This window comes from Pituophis catenifer, unplaced genomic scaffold (assembly GCF_029215685.1).
Source record: "Pituophis catenifer annectens isolate HBS135680 unplaced genomic scaffold, rPitCat1.0.hap2 SCAF_15, whole genome shotgun sequence".
In the NCBI taxonomy this organism is placed as follows: domain Eukaryota; kingdom Metazoa; phylum Chordata; class Lepidosauria; order Squamata; family Colubridae; genus Pituophis; species Pituophis catenifer.
Genome location: NW_027256895.1, coordinates 12,484,314 through 12,507,865, shown reverse-complemented (window position 1 = coordinate 12,507,865; position 23,552 = coordinate 12,484,314). Strand labels below are relative to the sequence as shown.

General features: G+C 42.6%; 1 protein-coding gene across 1 annotated transcript; it reads right to left on the bottom strand.

Moving 5' to 3' along the window:
- Nucleotides 1-22,061: 22,061 nt before the first annotated feature.
- Nucleotides 22,062-22,988, bottom strand: LOC139324380 (olfactory receptor 10G6-like). Its single transcript, XM_070954091.1, has one exon. It carries the CDS (start codon nucleotides 22,986-22,988, stop codon nucleotides 22,062-22,064), a length of 927 nt encoding a protein of 308 aa, XP_070810192.1.
- Between the last annotated feature and the right edge of the window lie 564 nt (nucleotides 22,989-23,552).

The window sequence follows — 23,552 nt, the reverse complement described above, 5'->3', positions numbered from 1 at the left end:
ATCACTTTGAGACCGATTTAGAAAGTGGAGTGAGCAGATTTCAGAAAACAAACATTGTGGTGGAATCAGCTCTGGGATTATTAATAAATAGAACAGGACAACTAGAGATAGTTTGCTTCCAGGTGCAATTCAAGATGCTGGTTTTGACATTTAAAGCTCTACATGGCACAGGGCCAGATTAGTTGAGGGACCTCCTCTCCCCAGTTATTTCTCCCCAGTCCATGCATGCGCCCGGCCTTCCACGCATGTGTTTTGCTGGCATGTGCGTAAATAGAATGGCATAGAGCCGGGGTAGATGGGCGGGGCTACCCGTGATTTCCGCTACAGATTTGGGCAAATAGGTCCAAACCGGCTGAATACCACCTCTGCTACCCATCCCCTCAGATCCGGAAGCAGAGGTGCGTTGGGGTTCCTGTCTATTAAGAACTTACATCTGACTTTATCGGGACTTTCCCCCCTTCACTAAACTGAGCGTGGACATGACGCATCTGATCCATGGGCTGGGAATTTGGCAGCCCCGCCTTAGAGCCTGATGGTCTAAGGCAGGGGTGTCAAACTCAATTTCATTGAGGACCGCATCAGGGTTGTGTTTGACTTCGGGGGGCTGGGGTGGGTGTGGCCAGAGTGGGTGTGGTTGGCTCAACGTCAGTCATGACAGGGGCGTCTGTGGTGGCCTGAGCACTCTGCCATAAAAAATGGGCTCCCGAGCGCCGGTTTCAGCTGTGACGGCCTCTTGCAACCCTTTGCCAGCAAAAACGGAGCTCGGGAGGACCACATGTTGCCCTCTCGAGCTCTGTTTTCACTGGCAGAGGCTCCACAGGCTGGTCCTTTGCTGTTTCCAGGGCAGCTCTGTGGGCCAGATTCGGCCCATGGGCCTTGAGTTTGACATCTTTGATCTAAGGGACTCCTTTCCTATTAGACATATCTTCTGTTGTTAAAATCCACAGGATGCAAGTTGTATCATATTACTGAACAGCCCCTAGAGTTAAAAATTCCTTTTTCTGGATTATGGAAGCTTGTAAAATCTTCAGCAGAGTTTAGGGAATATTAGTGTCAGTGTTGTTTATAAGGGTTTCAGACAGTGATGGGATTCAGCTGCTTTGAGCTGGTTCAGGCAAACTGGTTGTTAAATTGCTGGCTGGCCCCTCCCCTCCCCACCCCTTCCAGGAGTCCCCATGCGACCCATTTTGCCTCCCAGGTAAGTGTAGGGATGCCTACTAGGCCCAAAACGGGGCTCAGGGTTGTGCGGCATGCCCCTTCCCGCAGCCCGTTTTTGCTCCCAGGGTGCTGCAGGGAGGCCTACTAGGTCAAAAAAGGGGTGTGGGGGTGACGCGCCCCCTAGCTCATTTTTGCTCCCAAAGGGGTGCAGGAGGTCTGTTGTCACACCCCCTGGCCATGCCCACCATGGCCACACCACACCCAGCTGGTCATTAGGGCAGAGAACTGATAAATTATTTGAATCCCACCACTGGTTTCAGATGTGGGTGTGTCAAGTGATGGGTCAGCTGTGAGTCATCAGTGACTCTTGTGATGCGTCTTGTGATAAGGAGATTTCATCAGGTGAGGGTCATTGGGAGGTGAAGTGGTGGTTGGGAGGAGTTGCGTGGGTTGGTTGAGGGTTGGTGCTATCTCTGGTTGGCTGTGTGGTTGATTTGGATTCTGAGGGGTTTGTAGGCTGGTGGTAGGTCAATTTGTCTGTTGATGGAACTGCTTGTGGAGTGCCAGGCTTCAATGAATTCACAAGTGTGGCAGGTGGTAGCATGTCCAATGATTTTTGTGTTGTTCCCATCGAACTGGTGTTGTTTGGTGTCAGTGTGGGTAGAGATTAAGAATTAGGGATCATGGCATTTGACTGCCAGCCGGTGTTCACAGCTCCTGCTTTTTAATTGATGTGATGTTTGTCAAACATTACAATATTTTAATGACAAAAATGGTCAAAAATCAACAAAAACAAGAAAACCACACATCAACATTGACTATACCGGCGCCCTGGTATAGTCAGCTGGCTCCATCGCTGACTATTGGGATATTGGGATTGAGATCCTGGCCCCCACAGAGAGGGCTTGCAACTTGGGTGTTCTCCTGGATGCACGGCTGTCTTTGGAAGATCATATGTCGGCCGTGGCAAGGGGAGCTTTCTATCGGGTTTGCCTGATGCACCAGTTGAGTCCCTTTCTGGACCGGGATGCCCTGCACACGGTCACTCATGCCCTTGTCACGTCCCGTCTGGGCTACTGCAACACTCTCTATATAGGGCTCCCCTTGAAGAGCATTCGGAGGCTCCAACTGGTCCAGAATGCAGCCGTGTGGGTGGTTATGGATGGAAATCGGCGCGCCCACATAACACCCCTCCTGTGCGAGCTGCACTGGCTCCCGGTGGTCTTCCGGGTGTGATTCAAGGTGTTGGTCACCACCTTTAAAGTGCTCCATGGCTTAGGACCGGGGTATATACGAGACGGCCTTCTACGAGACAACCTCCCACCAGCCAATACGCTCCCACAGAGAGAGGCTCCTCAGGGTGCCGTTGGCCAAACAATGCCGACTGGCAACACTCAGGGGGAGAGCCTTCTCTGTGGGGGTACCAGCCCTCTGGAATGAGCTGCCCCTAGAGCTCCGTCTTAGCCCCGACCTGCGTACTTTTCGCCGCGCCCTTAAGACCCTCCTGTTCCAGCAAGCTGGCCTGGCCTAATATGAATTGTATTATGGGTGTATGTGTGTTTTAAATTTGCGGGCCAATTTTATATATTGATTTTAATTTGGTTTTAAATTTTATAAATCTATGTTTTTTAATATGGCTGTACACTGCCCTGAGTCCTTCGGGAGAAGGGCGGTATAGAAATCTAATAAACTTGAAACTTGAAACATTTCTTACACTCCCGTGATGAATTCATCTGATGTTCTTGTCCTTATGTCAGAATATTGGTGAGGACTTCACAGCATTTCTAAAGGCTCTCAGGATTGAGACCATCAATCAAATTTAAGGGAGAGCAACTATTCCACAGGGCAGGCCTCGCAACTCAAAAGGTGATTTATTCATCCTGTTTGAATGTGTCATGTTATTTATTTATTCTCGTATGCATTTGCATCCATCTTTAAAGCGCTCCATGGCATAGGACCCAGGTACCTTCGAGACCGACTTCTGCCACCAATAGCCTCCCACCGGCCAGTTCGTTCTCACAGAGAGGGTCTCCTCAGGGTGCCATTGGCCAAGTTATGTCAGCTGGTGACACCCAGGGGGAGGGCCTTCTCTGTGGGAGCCCCAGCCCTGTGGAATGAACTGCCCCCAGAAATCCGTAAGATCTCCGACCTCCGGGTATTTCACTGTGCACTTAAGACCCTGTTGTTCCACCAGGCCGGGCTATCAACATAATAATTTTAAATTGGGTGTTTTAAATTTCTGGGGTTTTAAATTGAGCCAAATTATTTAATAATTTTAAATTATTTTAATTAATGTTTGTCTTGTGCTTTTAATAGGCTGTAGTCCTTCGGGAGAAGGGCGGTATAGAAATAAAAATAAAATAAAATAATTATTAAATTATTATTATTATTTATTATTATTCTATGGGACTGGAAGCTACTTTGAGGATTCATTTTATCTAGAAAAGAGGCACATATATCAAGCTAATGAATTCATTTTAGAATTGCAATGTGGATCAGGCACAAATCACACAACAATAACAGCAATAGCACTTAGACTTAAATTCCACTTCATAGTGCTTTACAGCACTCTCTAAGGCAGTTTACAGAGTCGGCATATGGCCTCCAACAATCAGAGTCATCGTTTTACTAATCTCAGAAGGATGAAAGACTGAGTCAATCTTGAAACGGTCAGGATCAAATTCCTGGCTGTGGGCAGAGTTAGTCTGCAATACTGCATTGTAACCCCTGTGCCACCAGGGCTCTTCCAAAGCCCCATTTTCAATTACCAACCCATCCTATTTTTGCCCCGGACTCTATTGTTGTTGTTGTTAGTTGCAAAGTCATGTCTGACCCATTGCGACCCCATGGACAACGTTCCTCCAGGCTTTCCTGTCCTCTACCATCCTCTGGAGTCCATTTAAGGTCATGCCTACTGCTTCAGTGACTCCACCTCATTCTCTGTCATCCCCTTCTTCTTTTGCCCTCAAGCTTTCCCAGCATTAGGCTCTTCTTCAGTGAGTCCTTCCTTCTCATTAGGTGGACAAAGTATTTGAGTTTTATCTTCAGAACCTGGCCCCTGGATTCTAATCCACTTTAAATGACTAATTTTGGGGAACTCAGACAACTGCACACACTTCTATAAACCATCACACTTCTATAAACCATCACACTTCTATAAACCATCAGTTTTCCTTAATGAATTTTATGTGCACAGCCCATTCTGATCTTCATAAATGCTTCATGGATTAATTCCAGGGGCTTCAAAAATTTTAGCACAGAGTTCTCTGCCCGGTTGCTGGGTGGGCGTGGCCATGGTGGCCATGGCCTAGTTGGCACCCTGCATCCAGAGCCTGGGGAGGGTGTTTTTGCCCTCCCCGGGCTCTGGAGGCATTCCTTGAGCCTCCAGAAGGGTGAAAACAGCTTCCCCAGGCTCTGGAGGTCCTCGGGAGGCAGGAAACAGGCCCGTTTCCTGCTTTCCCAAACTTCTGGTAGACCCATTTTTCGCCCTCCCCGAGGCTCCATGCTCGCCCTGCACTTATCTGCATCCAAAATGGGCCACGTGGGGATTCCTGGGAGGGTTGGGGCGGGGTGGATGGGGCCAGTCAGGAATGGGATTTGGGGGTTCTCCAAACTGCACAGAATCTTAGCTAGAAATTCTCCTGAACCTCTGCAAACCCCCAGCAGCCCACCCAGTGGTGGGTTGCTCCCGGTTCGCACCGGTTCTCAAGAACCGGTAGTAAAAAAATGTAATAGTTCGGAGAACTGGTAATAAGATTGGCTGGCCACGCTCCCGAACCAGTTCCCAGCCCTGTCGCCGTTCGCTTACCCCACCCATTCCCAATCTATGCTGCCTCCTGAGTCCCATCTGATGACTAGAGGGAAAAAAAAAACTGTTTAAACTCTTGCCCTGGGGCTTCAAAGGGCCGCCCTACAGCTGATCAGTGTTAAAAGAAAACAAATGAGTAGACCGGTGCCTGCAAAAATAGAAAAAGCAGCCCCTTCTAGCTTCAGCATAGGTTAATTAGCACAAGTTGATTAGATCGGCCTCCCGACTCTCAGCTGATTTGCACTCAGCTGTTTTGCACAGGGCTCTATTCTGATGCTAGCTACAAAGAGTGTTGGAGCAGATTTTTTCCCCCTAGCTATGCTGAAAAAATGAAACTGAAAGTAAAGCAGGGTCTTTGCTGCAACGTGACAAAATGAGGCAGAGAGAGATTTCTTTTTCTTTTTCCTCACCAAAAAAGGTAGGTGCAAAACTGCAAACAATGGGGAATTTAGGGCATAAGAGGAGAGTTCAAGATTTTAAAACACAAAAGAAAAAAAGCTCTATTTATCTAGGGAATTGTAATAATTGAGATACTATTAAGTGTATATTGTGTTGAAAGCAGGAATGGTTAAGTTGTGGTTTGGAGGAATATATGGGGGAAATTATTTGGTTTATTATTATTGGTAAATATAATTAATTGATTTGTAAGAAATTGGATTGCATGGAAGTAATTGGAATATTCATGTTCATATTGATTAATATACAAAAAAGATAGTTATATAGCTAATTGATTTATATTAAAATGTTGAATTCGTATTAAAACAACTGTAATATTACATAATTAACAAATGTGAGGATGGATATAAAAATAGATGACAATGGGAAGGGGTATAATATAGAATAGAAGGGAAAAATTGAATTTGATTAAGATTAGAGATGAGGATGAAGGGTAATATTGATTTTTTTAAAAAATAGATGAGGAATAAATATGGCAAAAAGGAAATATAGAAATTGTAAATTTAATTGAAATGACTAAACACTGTTTAAATTTGTGAACCAGCCAAATACTCTGTTCAAAGAAAATACATTGTATGTTTGTATGTGTATTTGTATTTCTAATTATTACTATTTATTCATATTTGTTCTCTTTTATTCTTTAAAGTTTAACAATTCATTCTTTATCTTAATATCTTTATATTTGTTTGGGGTTGGCTTTCTTCCCTTTCATCTTTTTTATTGTACAGCAATCTTTCTCCTCAAACCTACCACCTCTCTCTTTTCTTTCCTTCTTACTTTTTCTTTCCCCCCACCCTCTTCTTCTCCTCTCTACTTCCTCTTCCTTTCTCCTTCTCCTCCTCTCTTCCTTCCTCTCTTACCCTCACTTCCCTTCCTTCATCCCTCTCTATTGCTGTGTCCTTTTATGCATATGGACTACTCAGAGGGCTGAAAAAGTTATTTTTGAGTGGTCCTCGCACTTTTGACCAGTCCTTGAACTTACGACTGTCCTCACATTTTATGTTTTTGCCCTATCTTGTCACCATGGTGAAGAGAAGCAGTTGTGAAATGAGTGACATGGTTGTTAAGAATGCTACAATGGGCATAAATGATCACCAGTCATAAGTACGAAGACCAGTCAAAAGTGTGAGGACCTGTCAGAAATCACTTTTTTCAGCCCTCTGAAAAAAGAGCTGGGTCAGAAAGCCTCCAAAAGAAATAACTCATCCTCCTTCCACAAACCCACCCATCACCTTCGGGACCACTATGGTGGATATTGAAATAACCATGATGGCTAAATGGCAGAGAAACCAATACATTGGTTTCTGTAAGTTGCGTTTAGATGCTACGGTCAACAGGATCAGAATATTCCCAATTACCGAGAGTAAATTGACAAGCAGAAATAAAAGGGATATAGAGCTGTTGAGGATATGGAACGCCCAAGAGGACAAATTCAGTCCAGTCTGTTTGGTTTTCACACCCCATTCCTACAATATTGTAGTCCTCTCTGGGAAATTCAGATTTTTCACGGGTGAAGGATTAGCAGGATTCACTGAGAAATTCTGAGATTTTCTTTCTGGAAATATTTCAGGGTTCAGAAGATTCTCTTTGGGAACTCTGTTGCTAAAGTCTTAGCAGATTCTTAAAGTCTGCTAAGTCACAGAATCATGTTCTTTTCACTCACAACACAAGAGAGATATTGTTGAATTATTCTATTTTTGTTGTTGTTGAAAATGGAAGCTTGGAGATGAGGATTTTAAATTTCAGTAACCTGCCCAAGATACAAGTAAGTTCCACAGAAACTCAGAAGAAAATTCTTTATGTTGAGATACACAGCTGTCTTTGGAGGAACATCTGACGGCTGTGGCTAGGGGGACTTTTTATCAGGTTCGCCTGATCCGCCAGTTGCGGCCCTTCTTAGATCAGGATTCCTTGTCCACAGTCACTCATGCCCTCATCACCTCTCGCCTGGACTACGGCAATGCTCTCTACATGGGGCTCCCCTTGAAGAGCACCGGGAGACTTCAATTGGTACAGAATGCGGCTGCGCAGGTAGTGACGGGAGCTGCATGGCGCTCCCACATAACACCTCTCCTGCGTGAGCTGCACTGACTTCCAGTGATCTTTCGGGTGCGCTTCAAGGTGTTGGTCATCACCTTTAAAGCGCTCCATGGCATAGGACCTGGATACCTTCGAGACAGTCTGCTGCCACCAATGACCTCCCACCGACTGGTGCGCTCCCACAGAGAGGGCCTCCTTAGGGTGCCATCGGCCAAGCAATGTAGACTGGTGGCCCCCAGGGGGAGGGCCTTCTCTGTGGGGGCACCTGCTCTCTGGAATCAACTGCCCCCAGAGACACGAAGAATTCAAGACCTCGGTGCCTTCCGCTGTGCCCTGAAGACCTTCCTTTTTCAGCAATCTGGGCTGGCTTAATGCTTTTTAAATGTTTTTAATATGTTTTGTTATTGTTTTTTAACTTTGGGGCCAAATTTATTTGTATCTTTTTAAATTGCTTTTAATGTTTGCATCTATGTTTTTTACTTTGGCTGTACACCGCCCTGAGTCCTTCGGGAGAAGGGCAGTCTATAAATTTGATTTTAAAAAAAATGGTATTTCTCCATTCAGCATGCCAAGACATTTTTTTCAGTTACTCATCAATCAACATAGTTTTGTAACCTTAAACCATTTGCCTCCAACAACATAGTGCCTATGGTTTGAAGCTGTTTATACAAATTCTTCACACTTCTGACTTAAAATAAGGAGAAGATTTGCTTTAGAAAGTATGACACGACCTGGAGAAAGCTGCTCGAAACACGATATAGATAATCGTGAACATGAGAAAACGCATATCATATGACTTCAAACGCAATCTTGTTTCTTCATTGGAGGCTTAGAATCGTCCCAATTTATTTTCTGTCATTCTGTCATATAATACCTTCCTCTGGTCTTCCTTTCCCAGGTTGTTCAGATCATTTTACTGTAACACTCTCTACATGGGGCTCCCCTTGAGGAGCACCCGGAGGCTCCAACTGGTCCAGAATGCGGCCGCGCGGGTGATTACGGGAGCGACATGGTGCTCCCATATAACCCCTCTCCTGCGCGAGCTGCACTGGCTCCCGGTGGTCTTCCGGGTGCACTTCAAGGTGTTGGTTCTCACCTTTAAAGCGCTCCATGGCTTAGGGCCAGGGTATTTACGAGACCACCTTCTGCTACTGATAACCTCCCACTGGCCAATACGCTCTCACAGAGAGGGCCTCCTCAGGGTGCTGTCGGTTAAGCAATGTTGGCTGGCGGCCCCCAGGGGGAGAGCCTTCTCTGTGGGGGCACCCGCCCTCTGGAATGAGCTTTCTCCTGGAATACAACTGATCCCGGATCTCCACACTTTCCATAAGGCCCTGAAGATGTTTTTATTTCAGCAAGCCGGCCTAGCCTAATTAGTTTTTTTTTATGGGTTAGTTTTTAATTGTATAGCTTTGGGGTTTTAAATTGGGGGCCGATTGATTTAATTTATTTTAGCTATCTTAACTTTTATATTGTATGTATTTTAATTTTGGCTGTTCACCACCCTGAGTCCCTAAGGGGAGAAGGGCGGTATATAAATTCAAATATAAATAAATAAAAATAACATTTTAAGAACAGATATTTTGAAAATAAATAAATAAATTAGTCTTCTAGGTAGCTACATCCTTCACTGCAGAATTTCCATTAGGAGAAAAATGGGGAACAGATTTTATCTGCAAAGCATTTAATCAGAACGTGCTCCTCATCAATACTATTTATTTCTTTAATTAACCATCTGTGAATGTATAATATAAGCAAGGAAAAGATCTGAGCTTTAAAGAAATATTTCCTCAAGAGAAGAGAGCATTTCCTGCTGGCCCTAATCCCCGAAGGTCTTCCTTTTACCAATTTAGAATATGGTATCTTTTAATGATCACTTATTTCTGTTGAACTCTTCCCTTTGGGTATTTTTACTTTTACTATTCCATAAATTTGCCCCTTAGGGATTTCAGAAGTTTAACTCTTTTCTTTAACAGTTAATCCACGATTTACCACTTTCTATTTAAGGAAAACAGTATGTGCTGGGCATGAGAAGAAAACCATTGAGACAACTGGTTTATAAAATCAATCTGTTGCAATATTTTCAGGATCAGACTCAATAAATTTAGCAAGAGTTAAAGATTTAAATATATCTCCTTTTATTTACATTAGGCATTCTATATTCACTGAATATTCACAGATAGAAGCAAGGAAGTGTGTGCATACAACTCCTTATATATACAATGGGTGGAGCTAGATATGGGAGTGGTGAATTATGAATACATTAAGAAGTGAAGAATAAGTTAACCCCTGATACCCCGTTCATATACTATTTACACATTAGAGAATAAGGCATTTACATCTGACAAATCCCCCTCTAAATGCCTATTCTTTATGCAACACCAATTACATTCAGATTCAGGACAGTACAAAACATACAACTTAGAAGTTAAATATTTATGCTGTTTAGAAGGTAAAGGTTTTGTCAATATGTCAGCTAATTGTTCTGAAGTTTCACAATGTACTGCTTTAATAAATCCATCCTGAGATAATTGTCTCACATGTTTAAATTTTATATCTATGTGTCTGGACCTTTGTCCAATGGCGTCAGATCTAGATATTTCAATAGCTGCCTTATTGTCTTCATGCATAACAAAAGGCAAAACAGGTTTTTTCCAAACATCTGAAATCAAATCATTAAACCATACAAGGTTATTAGCAGCTTTAGATAAACAAACATATTCTGCTTCTGTCGTTGAAGTGGCCACTAATTCTTGTTTACCAGTGTACCAGTAAACTGGACAGTCATTTAAGAGGAATATATAACCAGATGTGCTTTTTCTACATGAGGTGTCTCCAGCCCAGTCCGCATCTGCGTAACATGTAAGCTTTGGTTCTTTATTATCGTTAGGTTCCAACATTAAACAAAAGTCTAGTGTATTTTTCAGATATCTTAATATTCTTTTAACAGCTTCCCAGTGGTACATTGTTGGCTTGCTGACATGTCTGGATAGTAAATTGAGGGGTAAAGCGATATCTGGTCTTGTCCAATTAGATATATAAAGAAGTGAACCTATGACTGATCTATAAAATGTGTTATCTTTGAATTCAGGAGATGATTCATCAGCATTTCTTAGGAAATCGGTCTGCATAGGAGTATCACAAGGTTTGGCATCACTTAGATTGCATTTGTTTAAGAGCTCTATGATCTTATCTCTCTGAGTAAGTTTGAATCCTCTTTTAGTCTTATTAATTTGAACACCAAGATATTTGTTTACTTTGCCTAAAGATTTCAATGAGAAATGTTCACTTAGCTTAGTCACAAAAGTTTCTCTTCTCTCTTTATGTTTTCCTATGTATAAAATGTCATCCACATAAATCAATACAAATTCTATGTAATCATCACCCTTTTTGACAAAGAAACAGTTATCAGCAGTGGTGGCATTGAAGTCCATGGTTTTAAGTACTTTTACTAAACAATCATACCATCGTTTACCAGATTGTTTTAACCCGTATAAACTCTTGTTTAACAACCAAGTCTCATTTTTGTTTGTGTATTGACTGTGAGGTGCTCTTACATATATTTCCTTATCTAGTTTTGCGTGTAGATACGCAGTCTGTATGTCATATTGGAATACATCGAGATTGAGTGCTGATGCTACCACTAGAGCTGTTTTGACACTCTCAGTTCTTACTGTAGGTGAATACGTGTCAGTATAGTCCTCCGGATATTTCTGTGCATAACCTTGTGCAACTAGTCTAGCTTTGTATAGGGTATTGCCTCCCTCTAAGTTCTTAATTTTATATATCCACCTGGTACCAATAATTGTTTTATCTTTTGGTGCAACTGCAGGTGTAAATACATTTAATCCTTGTAAGCTTTCCATCTCTTTTTTCATTGCTAATTCCCATTTTTCCTTTTCTTTACGAGGGAGCTTTAACACTTCCTCATATGTATTAGGTGTTGTTGGCTCACCATCCATATGCATTATATAATCCTTGTATTTATTAGGCATCTGATTTCTGGTGTTTCTAATTGTTCTTTCAGGTTTACTATTGTTATCATGCAAATATCTTGCTTCCTTTTTTGTTAGTGTGTCTGTCTTTATTTTGTGTTGGCTATTTATCCATGTTTTGGTTTTGTTTTTATATTTGTTGATATTTTGTTTTTCTATAGTCCCTTTCTCTTGAGATTTTGTATCTTTGTTGTTACTTGGAAATATTTCATTAAGATGTATTTTAGACCAGTTGGCCTGTTCATGGAACACAGCTGTTCTGGAGACTATAAATTTGTTATTATTATCAATGAATCGGTACCCTTTAGTGCCTGTCTCATATCCCATAAATCTGAGTCTTCTGGACACGTTTTCTCCCTTTCTTCTTAATTGTTTAGGTATGTGTACGTCTGCAGTGACTCCGAATATGTGCATGTGTGCCAATTTTGGTTTCCTATTATACATCACTTCATATGGTGTCTTATTTACAATGCTGGACCAGGTTCTATTCTGTGTGTAATTGGAATAATGTAGAGCTTCTGACCAGAATTGTTTGCTTAAGCCAGCATCTTCCAATGTGCATCTAATCATGGTTTGTAATGTTGAGTTCTTCCTCTCTACAATCCCGTTCTGGAACGCAGAAAATGGACTAGATGTGTAATGTAACATTCCTTTGTCCTTTAACCATTGGGAGAATTCTTTAGACATGAATTCACATCCCCTATCTGTCATGATTTGTTTTATTTTGATATTGTGTTGTGTTTCTATGCGTTTATAAAATTCTTTAAATTTTTGAAAGGTTTCATCTTTGTGTTTTAATGTATAAACAAATCCATAGCGGCTATAATCGTCTACTATGGTCAAGAAGTAACGTTTTCTATAAGTGATTGATGGAGTTAGTGGACCAACTAAGTCCATGTGTACTAAATAAAAAATTTTGTTGGTTGATCTAGTAGATTTTCTTGGCCTGGGGCTAGTTTTTAATTTTGTGGATTTACATACTGAGCATTCCAAATAGTTTTCACAATTTTTTATTTTAACACCTTCTGCGTGTTCAGTCATTTTTTGTACTACAGGAAAACTGGCATGTCCTAACTTCCTATGTAAGATGTGAGCACACTCATCATGAATTGGCTTACCTATTTTTGGTTTTTTTTCATTGTGTGCATCTTTATGATCATGAGATATTTTACATTCATCATTGTCACTGTTGCTAATGTTTCCATCATCTACTTCAATACAATCTTCCATATTTGAATCAATGTTATGCAACCATTTTTCCTTTGTTATCAGATAAGGTAGGCCTCCTTTAATCATCACAGTGCCTATATCTATTTTATTCTTCTCTAAAGTCGCTTTTCCTTTAGAAAAAACAATGTTAATATCAGAATCTCTACTCAGTTTTATGGCACTTAGTATGTTATGAGGTATTTCAGGTATTAGCAATACCCCCTCTATTTTTCCTAGACCAGGCAAGGTTACATTCCCTCTACCTAATACTTGAACCTTTTCTTGGTTAGCCACCTTTATTACAAATTTATCTTCTACAAATGAAGACAATATATTTTTGTTATTAGTGGTGTGATTAGTTGCACCAGAATCAATAAGCCAATTATTGTTCTCATTCTGCTGTATGTTAGTGTTGTCTTGTTTATTTAATCCATTCAGTGAACCAGATTTTCTATCCTTTGAATTATCTCTGCCCCCTCTATTCTCTTTGTAATTTGGTGGGCTTCTATATCTATGCCTATCCATGGAAGATTGTCTATAATTGTATTTGTTTCTATATTCAGACCTATGTCTTTCTTTTGAAGTTTTGGGGCAATCTCTTCTATTGTGTTCCCTGGATCCACAGTTATGACATTTAAATGTTTCATTATATTTTTCTTGGAAAGTTACTTTCCTATATGGTTTGTGTTCTATGTGATTGTTAGAACGATCCCTTCTTGAATTGTCTTCTGCTATTAATTTATTGGATAGACTTTCTATGGATAAGTATCCTAGATTGATTGTGTCTAAATGTGACATATAATTGTCCCATGATGGATCAAGTGAGTTGATAATAACACTTTTCATTGTTTGGTCTGAAATCACCTCCCCCCTTAAATGCAGTTCAGCTCTTATTTTGTTTAAATATATTAAGTGCTCACTTATGGAAACCCCTGGTTTTATCCTAGATGAAAAGAAATCTTTAGACATTCTTGTGGTGGTAGCTACACTGTCACTGTGAAACAAATTGAACATGCACTGAATAATTTCTGAAACAGTCAGATTTTGCTTAATGCTGTGATACATTGCAGGAGACACACTAGATATTAATAAGAAAAATGCTCTATGGTGTAAACAGTCTATTTTTAGAGTCCAAGGTCTTTTTGGGGGACTAGTGATAAAAAACAGTAAGTTTTCCTTCATAAAGACAACCTGGAGCTGCTGATACCATTCTTGTAAATTAATGCCATCTATCCTTAGCTTTGGGAAGTCACTGGGTAAATTTCCGACATTATTAAGTCCATTACTTACAACCTGAGGTAGTCCGTGGTCTCGTAAATGCAGAAAGTTACAAAACGGTGTGGGGATGCTCGCAACGAGCCTGCATGGTCTTCTCGTCAATTCATGTCTTCCCGGACCGTCTGCGTAGTCTTGCGCATGCGCGTTGTCCATTTCTTCCCTGGAGTCGTCGTGAGAGATTCTCCTCGTTGCGGCTCGCTCGTTCTGCTCTTCTTCAGACGAATCGGTCTCTGGCTCGATCTTAGGAGTCCTGACGATGGCTGCTGCTCTTCCTCTTCTTTTGAGGGCGTTGGTGCTTGCTTCGGTCTGTGGCGTGGGGCGGTATCGGCAGGACTCTCTGGGTTCGGGCGTCGGCGCTCTCGTAGTCAGGATGGGAGCAGGCAGGTCTTGAGGCATTGGCTTGCTCGTTCGCTTCTTCGTTAGCTTTTTATTAATTCTTAGTTTTGGCCCAAATGCAGCAAAAAGCGTTTTCATTGCTGATTTTATTTGATTGTTTGTTGAATCACCTTCACTTTCTGATTCTGATTCTTCTGAGGTGTTTGAATCTTCTTTTTCGTTTTCGTTGTCTGATAATGTTTTTCGCGCCAGAAATTTTGAATTGAGTTTTCTGATTGGCTCTGCTTCGCTCACCCTGGAGGTCTGTTGAAACCAAGATGGCTGCCATTCAAAATTTCGCACGGGATCACCGTTTTTCTTCTTCACAATAATTTTTTCTGCAGTCATATCACTCACTATTTTTGGGTCTTTTGATTTTTCATTATTGATGTGCTTCTCTCTCGCTGCTCCGCTGTTCTTCAGCATATCTTGGAGTTTCGCGATGAGGCTTTCATCATTCTTCTGGCTCTTCAATAGTTTTAATATCTCTGACCTGAGTTCGTTATTCTCTATTTCGATTTCCTCTTGATCATCATTTTCATCTATTATTTCTTCGTCTTCAGTGGTGTATTCTTCGGATTCTCTCGAAATCGCGTTTGTGGATTCGTTGATTATTTCTTGTTCTGTTTCCATTTCTTTGTTGTATGCCCTGGTGTTGGGCCTATCTTTCTTAGACATTTTTAATTATTTATTGAGTCAATTAACCATCCTCTGCTACCAGCTTGTTGCAATATTTTCAGGATCAGACTCAATAAATTTAGCAAGAGTTAAAGATTTAAATATATCTCCTTTTATTTACATTAGGCATTCTATATTCACTGAATATTCACAGATAGAAGCAAGGAAGTGTGTGCATACAACTCCTTATATATACAATGGGTGGAGCTAGATATGGGAGTGGTGAATTATGAATACATTAAGAAGTGAAGAATAAGTTAACCCCTGATACCCCGTTCATATACTATTTACACATTAGAGAATAAGGCATTTACATCTGACACAATCAATCAATCAATCAATCAATCAATCGGAATAGAGCTAAGTGGGTTAAGTGGTTAAGTGGGTTAAATTGGTCATTTAAAGTGAGCAAAAACAGGGCGGTGGGACAGGTGTATGAAATGAGGCTTTGTGTGACCTGTCCTTGAAATTTTTAAATTAATCCATTAACATGCTGTATATGTCACTTTGCCATGTAAAATGGAAATCCTCGAAGCAGGGTTGAAATCCAGCAGGTTCTGGAGAACCACTAGCGGAAATTTTGAGTAATTTGGAGAACTGGCAAATAGCACCTCTGGCTGGCACCAGAGTGGGATGGGAATGGAGATTTTGCAGTATCCTTTCCTTGCCATGCCCATCAAGCCATGCCCACCAAGCCACACCACGCCCACAAAATCAGTAGTAAAAAAATTTGGACTTCACCACTGCCTCAAAGTAGCTCCCAGTCCCATACAATGCAAAAATATACTAGGCAGGGATGGGATTCAGCCGGTTTGGGAAAACTGGTTGTTAGATTGCTGGCTGGCTCCGCCCACCCCATCCCGCCCCTTCCAGGAGTCCCCACGTGCCTCGTTTTGCCTCCCAGGTAAGTGCAAGGAGGCCTACTAGGCCCAAAATGGGGCAGCGGGGGTGTGTGGGGTCACCCACTCATGGCCCTTTTTCACTCCCAGGAGGCTGCAGGGAGGCCTATTAGGCCCAAAATGGAGTGCAGAGGGATGCGGCACGCCCCCCCCCCCCCCCATGGCCCATTTTTGCTCTCGGGGGGGGTGCAGGAGGCTGAGTGCTGCCTGTCACACCTGGCCACGCCCATCATGTCCACACCCACTCAGCCCGTCATTAGGGCAGAGAACTGGTTGTTAAATTATTTTAATCCCACCATTGATATTAGGCAAAATAAATAAATAAATAACACATAACAGGCAGGATGAATAAATCACTTTTTGAGATGTGAGGCCTGCCCTGTGGTATAATCACACAATGCGGCCGCGCGGGGGATTATGGGAGCGACGGGGCGCTCCCATGTGACCCCTCTCCTGCGCGAGCTGCATTGGCTTCCAGTGGACTTCTGGGTGCGCTTCAAGGTGTTGGTGATCACCTTTAAAGCGCTCCATGGCTTAGGGCCGGGGTACTTACGGGACCGCCTTCTGCCACCAATAGCCTCCCACCGGCCGGTTCGCTTCCACAGAGAGGGCCTCCTCAGGGTGCCGTCGGCCAGACAATGCCGGCTGGCGACCCCCAGGAGGAGAGCCTTCTCTGTGGTGGCACCTACCCTATGGAACAATCTACCCCCAGAGATACAAGTGATTTCCGACCTCCGGACTTTTCGTCGGGCCCTAAAAACTTACTTTTTTCAGTTAGCCGGTCTGTCTTGATTTTAGGGTTAGTTTTAAAATTTTGATATTGATTTTAAATTGACAAGTTTTAAATTACAGGCCAAATTTATAAATTATTTTAACTCTATTTTTAATTGTAATGTTATGTATAGATGTTTTTATTTTGGCTGGTCACCGCCCTGAGTCCGAAAGGAGAAGGGCGGTATAGAAATTTGAATAATAAATAAATAAATAAATAAATAAATAAATAAATAAATAATCTCTCCCCTTTAAATTTGATTGGTCCCAATCCAGAAAGGCTCTGAAGATGTCATCGATGTGAGCATTGGGACAAAGGCATTAGATGAGCTAATTATGGGAGATGTAAGAAACGTTGATGTGTGTTTTTCTTGTTTGTGTTGATTTTTTTGAAAATTTTTATCCTTAAGAACATTGTAATTGCGTTTTTAATCATTGTATAATACAGAGGTCTTCAAACTGGACTCCACCCAGTTATGCTGGCTGGAGAATTCTGGGAGTTGAAGTCCACAAGTCTTAAAGCTGCCATGTTTGAAGACCTCTGGTATAGCACTTGGGTCTTGCATTTATGAGTGTTGAGCAATCCATCCATAAACAGACAGACAGACCTTTAGCAATCTTAGCAATCAAGATTAGCAATCTTTTTCATCTTTCTAGTGAAAAAGATGCAATCTTTCAGATGTTCAGATTGTTCTTTGAGTTGGGACCAAACCCTGGGTCAAGGGGTTGCATTGCACAGGCTGTCAGCTCCACTAGGTAGACCAGATCAAGAAATCAACTCCCCAGTCAGGCTAGAGAAGAGAAGCTTGTGGAGGAAGCATTGGCTGCAATTAACCTTATCAGGCGTTTATAAACAAATACTGCCAGGATTTGCCTTTTTGCTTAAGCAGAGGGGAGAGATCAGGGGTGGGCATGGCTTACTCGGCTTCCTGCACCATGGTGGTGGTTGTGGGCATTTTCATCCTCCCCAGGCTCTGGAGGCTTTCCTCGAGCCTCTGAGAGGGCAAAAACAGCCTCCTCCAGGCTCCAGAGGCCAGAAACAGGCACGTTTTCAGTTTTCCAGAACTTCCAGGAGGCCCGTTATTTTGTCCTCCCAGTTCCTCTGCGTGGGCCCTGCACTTACCTGACATCCAAAACGAGCCACGTGGAGACTCCTGGAAGGGGCGGGGTGGGATGGGCGGGGCCAGCCAGTCCTTGCAACTACCAGTTTGGCAAACCAGATGTAAAATTAGCATCCCATTCACCCGAACCGGTCTGAACCGGCTGAATCCCTCCCCTGGGAGAGATGGCTCCTCATTAGAAAGCCTTACTAAGAGGAAAGTAAGAAGAACCTAGAGGCTTCCCAAGTAAATAATTGTCTATGTCAGTTGTTTTCAACTTGTCTACATTAAGATTTGTGGTCTTCAACTCTCAGAATTCCACAGCCAGCCTTGCTGACAAACATTAACGTATACGGTATGTTCAAAGCCAAAGTTAGAAGGCACATTGAGACCATTTGCTGGAGACAAAGAAGTCTCCATTCTACCAGGCCCATTTACATCCTTGGTTTGACATGTTGGGTTGGCAATATATAAACCATCAATATAGCTTTAAGACTGCTGTATTGCATCATGCTGTGTCCTGATTGGTTAACTATGTAGCCAATCTCCTTAAGAGGGAGCTAGAAACATGGTTTGTTTCTCTTTGCTGTCCTTGCTCTCTGATATCTCTGTATGCTACTGTTTGCAAATCCAGAAGAACTGTTTATTGTGAATGACTACGACGACTGGTAAGAAGACTTTGTTTTGGATTATCCCTGGACTGTAATTTTGCTATCTCCTGCTTTATATGTGAATGACCTGGACTGTTTATTGGACTGTGCCTTACTATTTCCTGAAAGTAAACACAACTCAGTGTATCTGTGTGTTGACTGGGTTTATTCATATCTACTCTCAATCGCTTTCATGTACACACCCTTGCTATTCAAGGGTTACTCTGCGAATTCCTTAACACTGAGTTCTTGGCTTGGATGGTTGACACTCTACAGAGTCAGTTTTAGATGACAGCCCCTGCTCCTGAATGCTGAAGGATCTAGGGCAGGGGTGTCAAACTGGCGGTCTGCCAGTCGGATGCGTCAGACGCAGGCCATGCCCACCCCAGCTCTGCAAAGTGAAAAAAACAACAACATCGCAATATATCATGTAACAGCAATGTGACGCCTCAAGTTTGACACTGTGATCTAAACTGTAGTAGGTTTTCTACATCTTTGGAAAGTCCAGTATTTCCTTTCTGTTACTCACTAGTCACCTTTCTGTGTAGTAGGGAAAGGGAGGTTCCGAGAACTCATTTATATTATTGGAGGTGCCTCTGGATTGATGGCAGACTCCACCTCCCCTCCTTGTTCTCTGCACTCTACTGGTCCATTTTTCTTTTTTCATAATCATATAGCAGAATTTCTTGTTCTGTCCTTTTTATTGTTTATTTTATTGCACTATTACAATGTTGGCGAACCTTTTGGCACCGAGTAGTTAGCATTAAATACAAACAGCTCGAAAACAAACAGACTTTATTAGAACAGCTGAGAATTAACTAATTCTCAGCGTAGTCCAAACTAAATTAAAGCAAATTCTTCAAAACACCATTCCACAGTTTATCACCTGACCTTGAGATAATTAGACAAACTGTCAAAGGCTTTTCTTAGCAAAAGTTCAGAAGCAGAAGATGCCGACAAGAAATGAATACAGTGAAACAAGAAGCAATTCTCTCAATGTTGTTTTCCGGCAAAGAGGCCAAGAGCCGTTGCTGGTCTTTTAAGCCTTATGGGAGGGGCCAATCATCTTCCGAGTCATCCTTTCTGCTTTATCTGCTCCTGTCTTCTGGCAGCTCTTCTCATATGTGCACTAGGAACAGGCTCCTCCTGTTCCTCTGCCTCTCTACTGTCAGCCTCTGGAGGCTCCGAAGTCTGCACATCACTCCCCGATAGCCCTGGCCCCATCTCTGCCTCTGACGCAGAGCCCTCATCCGGGCCTTCCCCAGCCTCCAGGACTGGCCCATGTTCTTCCTCAGCCTCATCGCTGTCCAACTCCACTGCTAGCTCCACAGGCTGCTGGCGGACCACAACAGAAGGCACATCGAGACCATTGCTGGAGACAAACTAGCCTCCATTCTACCAGACCTATTTACTTCCTTGGTTTGATATGTTATTTATGCTGAATTCTTGGTTTGGATGGTTGACACTCTACAGAGACAGTTTTTGATGACAGCCCCTGCCCCTGAAAGCTGAAGGATCTAGGAAGAATTAACTGTAGTAGATTTTCTACATCTTTGGAGAGTCCAGTATTTGCTTTCTATTACTCATTAGTCAGTTCCCCATCTCTCTCTCTCTCTCTCTCTCTCTCTACAAGAGACACTGTCAACTTGACATTGTTGAATTACATGGAGGGAAGTAAGCAGTGGAGGGTACCACAAGGTTCTGTCCTAGGCCCAGTATTCTTCAATATCTTCATAAATGACTTAGAGGAGGGAATAGAAAGGGAATTTACCAAATTTGAGGATGATACTAAGCTGGCAGGAATAGCCAACACCCTAGATCCATGATGGTGAACCTATGGCACGCATGCCGGAAGTGGCATGCAGAGCCATTTTTCTGAGCACATGAGCTGTCGCCCAACTCACCTGCAGCTGCGCAGGTGTGCGCCTCCCAAGCTGTGGTTCGGTCCTCCGGTGCATATGCATGCAATTCAGGGGACACAGCTGGTCTTTGGAGCTCTCCTGCACGAGTGTTTGTGCATGCACATGAGAGTACTGGTGCACAGTGCATGCATGCACAGATGGCATTCACTCGTGTGCATTGCATGCGTGAAAACCACGCACATGCTCAGATGGTGCGATTGTGCACGCAGTGCATGGGGGAGCCGTGTGAAACCTGTGCGTGTGCGCAGATGGTGCAGTTGCATGCACAGCACATGGGGAAGGAGCTGCTTGTTAATGTAGATGGCACGTGCGAAGAAGTGCATGAAGTATATACCTGTTTGGCACTCAGTGAGTAAAAGCTTTGTCACCACTGCCCTAGATGATAGGCTCAAGATCCAAATGGATCTTGACAGACTTGGACAGTGGGCATTATCTAACAAAATGAAATTCAATGTAGAGAAAAGTAAAGTCTTACACTTAGGCAAGAAAAACCCAAAGTACACATATAGACTGGGTGAAACCAAGCTTAATAGCAGTAACTGTGAGAGGGATCTTGAGAGTCTTAGTGGACAAACAAATATGAGCCAGCAGTGGATGGCAGCAGCCAAAAAAGCCAATGCAATCCTAAAGTGCATTAACAGAGGGATACAATCAAGATCAAGGGAGGTACTAATACCACTCTGTAAAGGCTTAGTAAGACTACACCTAGAGTACTGCATCCAGTTTTGGTCACCACACTATAAAAAAGATGTTGAGACTCTAGAAAAAGTGCAGAGAAGAGCAACAAAGATGATTAGGGGACTGGAGGCTAAAACATATGACGAACAGTTGCAGGAACTGGGCATGGCTAGTCTAGTGAAGAGAAGGACCAGGGGAGACAGGATAGCAGTCTTCCAGTATTTGAGGGGCTGCCACTGAGAGGAGGAGTCAAGTTATTTTCCAAAGCACCTGAAGGCCCAACAAGGAATAATGGATGGAAACTGAACAAGGAGAGATTCAACCTTAAAATAAGGAGACATTTTCTGACAGTAAGAACAATCAACCAGTGGAACAGAAATTGCCTTCAGAAGTTGTGGGAGCTTCATCACTAGAAGCTTTCAAGAAGAGACTGGACTGCCATTTGTCCAAAATGGTGTAGGGTCTGCTTTGGCTTTTTACAATGGGTGGACCAAAAAGTATTGGAAATAGGTAGTCCCAATGTTTAGGGTTAACAACATTGATGGTCTATAGAAAGTCCTGGGAAGTAGGGAAAGTCGAGGCACTGAGAACTGTCATATTAAATATGCTGAGAGTCATGACTATATTTATTAATTCGGTATCTTCTTTTTAATTTCCTTTAAATTTTGTTTTCCCATTCGAGTGCCCAATAGCAAATTACAACATGTAAATTCCGAACATCCGATAAAATTATTTCAATTTGAGAATGAGAGATTAATATGAGGAACTCAGTTTCAATGGAGAAATAGTCATTTACGCAATGTACATGGAAAAACCCCCTGCTGGAATTGGAATTGTTTAGTATCTTTAATATCAGAAGAGCAAACTTACCCTGGAACACAATATCAACCCCAAATTTTTGATTGACACAACCTCTGAGGAAGACACACAAAAAGGCATTGAGTACTACCGCATTTCTAGGAGGTTGTGTTCACTTTTCTCTATTCGGGTGATTTCGGGTAATAGAAAAATGAAGTAAAAACAAGCTTGTTTACTTCCTGCCTGCTACTCGGAATTTCCTCTCCACAATTTCACCAGTGCTGTCTTCATCTCCTTGTTCCTAAGTGTGTATATCAGTGGATTCAAAAAAGGCGTTACTGTAGTGTAGAACACGCTTACCGCACCATCCATGGAGCCCTGAGAAGCTGGTCTCAGATAATGATATATCACAGGCAGGTAATAGATGCCCACAACAATAAGATGGGCAGTACAAGTTGAGAAAGCTTTGTTCCGTCCTTCACTACTACTAATCTTCAAAATAGCTAGGATGATGTAGACGTACGATGCTAAGATAAGCAGAAAGCAGGTCATGGCCACAAGGCCAATGTCAATGAAGCTCATCAACTCATTGAGTTTTGTATCAACGCAAGCCAACTTCAGCATGGCAGGAATGTCACAGAAGACATAGTCAATGTAGTGTCTATGTCCATAAGGCAAGTGGAAGGTAAGAAAAGTCTGAAACGTAGAATTGAGGCTGCCTCCAATTACGGTACCCAAACAAAGGAGGAGGCATACTTTCCAATTCATGATGTTGCCATAGTGGAGTGGTTTGCAAATGGCCAGGAAGCGGTCATAAGCCATCAAGGTGTAGAGAAGACTCTCTGCACATCCCAGGAAATGAAAAAAGTAGAGTTGAGCGACACACCCTATGAAGGAAATGACTTTTCCTCCAGGAATAAATCCTGCAATGACTTTGGGGACCACCACGGAGGAGAAGGCCATGTCTAAGATGGAGAGATGGCAAAGGAACCAATACATGGGCTTATGCAACTGAAGGTTAGAGATCACCACCCCAATGATGAGGGAATTTCCAGAAAGAGTCAGGATAAACATGACCGAGAAGAAGAGAAGTAAGGGCAGCTTGAGCCCTTGTGGGTATGGAAACCCAGAAAGGATAAATTCATTTGGAGCTGTTTGATTTGGGCACTCCATGTAGTATCTTTTCTTTTAATCACCTAAACTGTGGAGCAGGGGAGATATTCTATGATATAATCAGGTATATTGAAGTCCGAGGCACTTATTCAATGTTGTTTCGGAAAGAAATAGTATCTGGCTAAGAAAGAGAGGAAGGGTGCGGTGGCTCAGTGACTAAGACGCTGAGCTTGTCGATCAGAAGGTCAGCAGTTCAGCGGTTCGAATCCCTAGCACCGCATAACTGGGTGAGGTCCTGTTACTTGTCCCAGCTTCTGCCAACCTAGCAGTTCGAAAGGATGTAAAAAATGCCAGTAGAAAAACAGGGACCACCTTTGATGGGAAGGTAACAGCGTTCCGTGCGTCTTTGGCATTGAGTCATGCTAGCCACAGGACCATGGAGACGTCTTCGGACAGCACTGGCTCTTTGGCTTAGAAACGGAGATGAGCACCGCCCCCTAGAGTTGGGAATGACTAGCACGCATATGCGGGGGAACCTTAAAAAAGAGAGGACTCTTTTTAATATCTACATTTCACATATGAGATACGAATCCAACCCAACACAATAAGGATATACGTGTTTAG

Bases quoted from the DNA above. Each gene is read 5' to 3' on its own strand.
- LOC139324380 (XM_070954091.1), bottom strand. From the start codon at position 22,988: ATGGAGTGCCCAAATCAAACAGCTCCAAATGAATTTATCCTTTCTGGG.